Here is a 5,392-nt window from a genome sequence, read left to right on the forward strand (position 1 = left end):
TCATGTGTGACACCGTTGATAAGTTTTCAGGTCTGGACATTTCCTGGGTTTCTTCTCACCTCTGCAGGTAGCTCCAGGCTGGGGTAGTAAGGTATCAGCTGGCTGGGGCCAGGGAGCATTCAAATGAGGTCAGACTAGCACCCTGAGTTTTTGATTGGGCTGAACCTGTACTGTCCAGTACCGTAACCTTGAGTGTTTGAAGCTCAGAGCAGCAGTTGCTAACGTGCCTGGGCCTCTTGCTATCCACGGCTGAGTTCTTACTGTCTTGTCCTGGCTCCTTAGGGCAATTGGGGCAGGGTACTTGCTTATGATTGGGGAGCCTTGGTGCGCCATGGTATCTGACTCCTGCATGCTGGTGCTGGCCTTGCTCCATGCAGCTCCCGGGCCACAGTTTAAAGAGTTGAGACCTCTAAGAGAGGCATAGCAGTGCCATCTAAACCATAGGCTAAGAGCACCATCTTCCCAGTCCCTGACTGCCCTAGGTCCTTTCTATCCAGGTTACCTGGCTTTGGTTCTATACTTTAGCCAGGGACCCTTGGGGTTAAACAGCCTCAGTTTACCCCACTATTGCCGTCACTCCTGCACAGATTCTTCTATCTGTGAAGATTCCTGGGCTGAGAGCTCTCTGCAGCACATAGCTGATGGGGTCACCAGCCATGCCCCAGTGCTTTACAAATGCCATCCTTGTATGCAGATAGGTACCAGAGGTATCTCAATTACCAGAGGTGTCTCAATTGCTCATATATCCCTAAGCCAAGTATACGCCTCCCTTCATAAATGCAGTAGTGGCCTGAGAAAAACTGTGAGCAGTTCTCCTTGGGCTATAGGCCCTGGTCCATTCATACTGTGACCAGCAGTGGCTCTTCAGGTCTGGGCTAGGACCACACTCAGTCCTCATTTAGCTTGTGGTTGGCCCTGCCCACACTGAGGATGTTTCTTACAGGTATACTGTTGATATCTACCAGTCACCACAGCGGATGTTGTGCCATTTTCTCTGTCTGTAGTCAGTGTAGACTATCCTAAAGCAATTAGATCTTTCCCTGGAGCATGGGATTCACCTAAAAATACTCATGGGAGGTGAAGTCACTCTCTACCTCCTACCTATCCCCTCAGGCTGCAGGCCTCTAGCCTCTCTAGCCCTGTGGAGGGTCCTGTTTCCTAGGACTAAAACTGCTTGCTGCCATATCTGAGTACCAGAGGTCCCACACTTACGTCACTAGATTCCAGACGGTGCTGTGTAGTCCTGCCCATCATGCCTTCCACTGAATGCTACCAGCTAAGGTCTTACATGGTATGCAGGCCCACAAGGCCTGCCTAGACGAGCGCTGTATGAGCCAGACTCTACCTTCCCTCCCATCCCGTCCCACTTGGCAGTCAGTCTTTCCTACCAAACCCATGTAGGAAGTAACCACTGCACTTATGGGCTCCACTGTAGCCACTGCCATCACCTCTTGTCTTGTGCTACCCCTAACCCCCAGACCTCAGGATCCACCTTCCAGGATTCTCTGCATACAGGACACTGCAACTGCCATCAGGGCTATGGTACAAGAGGGACATGCATTTTTGCAAGGGGAGTTACCCATTTTTGATAAGCCACATTGGTATAGCAATCTGTTTAACATCTTCCCCATAGGGGAAGGGTATATCTTAGCAGGAGCCAAATTCTAATTCTAGCTAAGCCTAGGAAGCAAGACCATTAGCCCTCCTGCAAGAGACTAGAGTTAGATGCTTGCCACAGGAACTTACAGAATGAGGCAATAGGGAATAGCCCTGTCTCACAATGCCCCCTCCCCACTCCCCAGCTGAGCTGATGTTTCATTGTGGCCTCACTTTAAGGATCTATTTCAAAAAAAAAAAAAAAAAAAACATAGCCGGGCAGTGGTGGCGCACACCTTTAATCCCAGCACTTGGGAGGCAGAGGCAGGTGGATTTCTGAGTTCGAGGCCAGCCTGGTCTACAGAGTGAGTTCCAGGACAGCCAAGGCTACACAGAGAAACCCTGTCTCGAAAAACCAAAAAAAAAAAAAAAAAAAAAAAGCTAAATTTGTAGCCTTTGTGTATATCTTAATGATTCTGTATATTTTCCTAAAGACTGGTAAAGATCAATCTTGCCAGCTCACCTCCAGGTCAACAGCCTGGTCTTTCCTTTCCTTGAGTCCATTATCAGTCCTAATGAGCACCCACAGGCTTCTCTTGAGTCGGCTCTTTGAAGGGTACGAGCAAGGCTAGGCCTGGGTAGCATAGGAATCCTTTCCTGAATGTGCATGCACGGGAGCTACACTCCCAAGTGATGTGCCAGCATTTGCTGGTCTTGGTGGAAGGGAACAAGTCAGAGAGCCTGTGCGTAGCCCAGGAAAGGGCACCCATGGCAGACGGGTCATCAGATATCACCTATTCTACACCAACAGCTCTGCAGTGGACGCCCTTCAGGCCTTGCTGCTCCGAAGTGGCAGTCAGGATGTGCTGCGTTACGTTGAACTTGAGGGAGGCTGGGAGCTGCTTAGGACCTCAGCAGGGCATGAAGATGGAGTTGCCCAGCTGGCAAGGTAAGCAAACCACATCCTGTCCGGGGGGTGGGTGGGAGACACCTGAAGGCATGGGACACATACTTGTCAACAGGCACAGAGAAGGAGTATCCTGTGGGCAGGAAAAGGGAAAATGCCTGAGAAGCCCCCACAGGGCCTGGAATAGAATGCCTAGGGTTCTAGTCATGTAGAGCAGGAGGTCAAGTGTCCTTAGGGCAACACAGGAGCTGGTCTGGGAGGTTGCCTGCCAACATCCAGGGTGGCCAGCTCCTGCCTTTTGGGGTCTCCTTCCCTAGTTCCATGGCAAAGTATGCAGGCCCCCGACTTCCTCTGGTGATGAAGGCACTCGGGTGCACACAGAACAGCGTGTATGAGGTCCAGAGGATTACTTCTACAGCTTTTCTGGCTGAGGTAGGACCTTGGGGAGGCAACATCATCGTAAGCCTTGTTTTGGAATGAAGATGCTTTTGTCTTGGATCAGTGGGATGGAACATGGGCAGATGCACCCTTATCGACAAGCTCGGCCTCCCCAGTCCTTGCCAGAGCTTCTTCAGCCTCACCTGGTAAAGCCCTGGCTGCAGCTAGGCCCTAGGTCAGGTCTGGCTGTTGCCAGAACTTGATAAGCCTCTGAAGAGTGGGAGCCCAGGGTAGGCACAGGCCCTCAGCGTCCCCTTTCAGGAAACCTGAGCTAAGTGGTCGGACCTAAGCTGGTGAGGGTCGATTGGCACAAATGGTCAGAGCAGCTCTGCCTCCAGCTACTCAGCAGTAACGTGGTCAATGACCTGATGCTCCTGGAACCACTGCTGGACAACCTGACAGCCCGGCTGAAGGACTCAAGTGCCAGTGTACGACGTCTAGTGCTCCGAGGGCTGGCCAACATGGCCTCTGGATCACCTGACAAGGTGGGCTGGCCCCCCAGCAGGCAGAGTATGCTGGGAGGCCTGGGGAAGCTCATCTAGCTTACCACTGCTAAGGGAAAGGGGTTGTCTGGAGGGCAGGTCACCTGAGGACAGTTGTCTCCTAGGTGCGAGCTCATGGCCCACAGCTCTTGACAGCCATGGTCAGTGGACTGGATGATGGTGATGAACCACACAGTCTAGTGGCTTTGGAAGCCATGGTGGGCCTTTCACGGCTGCTGGATCTAGTGGAGCCATGGGACCTACGCTTGGTGCTGCTGCACACAACCATTCGTATCCGGCCCTTCTTTGACAGTGTAAGCTGTATGACAACCGAAGGTCTATCTCAACCCTCAGCCAGGCCTGTAACTGACGGCAGACAGATCCGAGTGCTGAGGTTGACGACGTGTATTCCCATCAGCACTGCTTTGCTGGTCTAGCTCCCCAACCCCAATGACCGTGCCATCTGTTAGCCTACAGCCTCCTATGCTCACTATTGCATGTCCACCGCAATCCACCTTCAAGTCCGCAGCACAAAGGCAGGGGGCTAAGGATGCAGCGAGGCCTACCTAGAAAAGAGGGCCTGTGCTTACATGGCTGCACCCCGCTAGGAGAAAGTGGAGTTCAGGACAGCATCCATCCGCCTTTTTGGACACCTCAACAAGGCCTGCCATGGGGACTGTGAGGATGTCTTCCTGGAGCAGGTCGTGGGTGGGTTGGTGCCACTCCTACTACATCTGCGGGACCCTCAGGTTCCAGTGGCCAGTGTGAGTGACCATTGGGTTTAAAGGAAAGGGTGCTGGGTTCAGCCTAATCTCCTTCAGCCCTGAGAGGATCTTGGGCTCAGCACTCCATTGTATCACAGGCCTGCAAGTTTGCCCTGTGCATGTGTGTCCCCCACCTGGAGTGTGCTGAGCTGGCCGCTGCTTTCTGCAAGTACCTTCAGGAGGGCCGCAGTGTGCACTTTGGGGAATTCCTCAATTCCACGTGCAAGCACCTGGTGAGCAGTGTTTGTGGGAGCCCCTCCCTGGGGTGGGCTGAGGACCCTGACCCCCTGACCCTAGTGTTCTACAGATGCACCACTTCCCTGACTTGCTGGGCCGTTTGGTGAGCACTAACTTGTTCTACTTCAAAAGCAGCTGGGATGACGTCAGAGCTGCTGCCCCCATGTTCACAGGTAAGCAGGCCTTTCCCTACCCTGCACACGCCCAGTTGATCCAGCACACAGCTTATCCCACCTGCTTCAGGGTTCCTGGTGCTGCATGCAGAGCCTGAACAAAGGACTCAGGTGGACCTGGAGCAGCTCATTGTAGGTGAGCACACCCCCCACCCAGGACACATGGCTCCCTCCCTACCTGATCCCAGCCTTCCCAACTGGTGGGGCTCTGCTGACCCTGTAGGCACCCACAGGGACTAAGTGATTTTCCTGGATTTCAGGATTTTTTTTCCCCTGTCACTGGTGACCTCATCGTCTCTAGTAATTCACGGAAACTTCTTAACTGTTCCAAAAGAGCTTAAAAAACACTAAAAAAGGAAAAACTATCTTTCCGTTGGCTCCCGAGCCCTCCCAGCAGAGGCCCGTCTGTTAGAAAGGCAGTGGGCCGCCCCACGCACAGGCCCAGGCATGTGCACAACTGGCCTGTTCCTCTGCCCATAGCCCTGCAGCTCCTCCTAAAGGACCCAGTTCCTGGGGTACGGGAGAAAGCTGCTGAGACGCTGGGCCGCCTGGTGAAGTTTGCCTGAGGCTGACTGCACTCCTGTGAGCAAGACACAGCTTGTCCTGCCTAGAGGACTCTGCTGCCAGACAGGACCAAGACGGTGGTGCCCCAATTTATTGCCCAATAAAGCCAGTTACACCTCGGTGGGTGAGTGTATCAATACCACCTTTCCTTCTGGCTTAAGCTAGGTTCTGGGGTGCCGTGTAAGGTCAGGGCTGGGCAGCTGTCGGAGGTTCCAATCATGAAGGCAGGAA

At 53.3% G+C, this 5,392-nt stretch overlaps 1 protein-coding gene across 6 annotated transcripts in view; it reads left to right on the forward strand.

Annotated features, from left to right (window-relative positions):
• The window catches only part of Mroh1 (maestro heat like repeat family member 1), a 76,837-nt gene extending 71,557 nt beyond the window's left edge, over window positions 1-5,280 (forward strand). For all 6 annotated transcript variants that reach the window (XM_034517310.2, XM_034517312.2, XM_034517311.2 and 3 more), the window contains 9 exons: window positions 2,408-2,545; window positions 2,821-2,935; window positions 3,280-3,426; window positions 3,549-3,737; window positions 4,032-4,187; window positions 4,286-4,420; window positions 4,495-4,597; window positions 4,668-4,733; window positions 5,078-5,280. In XM_034517310.2, the coding sequence (XP_034373201.1) occupies window positions 2,408-2,545; window positions 2,821-2,935; window positions 3,280-3,426; window positions 3,549-3,737; window positions 4,032-4,187; window positions 4,286-4,420; window positions 4,495-4,597; window positions 4,668-4,733; window positions 5,078-5,163 (1,135 nt within the window). In that variant the 3' untranslated portion in view covers window positions 5,164-5,280. The remainder of the gene's footprint in view (window positions 1-2,407; window positions 2,546-2,820; window positions 2,936-3,279; window positions 3,427-3,548; window positions 3,738-4,031; window positions 4,188-4,285; window positions 4,421-4,494; window positions 4,598-4,667; window positions 4,734-5,077) is intronic.
• The last annotated feature ends 112 nt before the right edge of the window (window positions 5,281-5,392 follow it).

Source organism: Arvicanthis niloticus, chromosome 13, assembly GCF_011762505.2.
Source record: "Arvicanthis niloticus isolate mArvNil1 chromosome 13, mArvNil1.pat.X, whole genome shotgun sequence".
In the NCBI taxonomy this organism is placed as follows: domain Eukaryota; kingdom Metazoa; phylum Chordata; class Mammalia; order Rodentia; family Muridae; genus Arvicanthis; species Arvicanthis niloticus.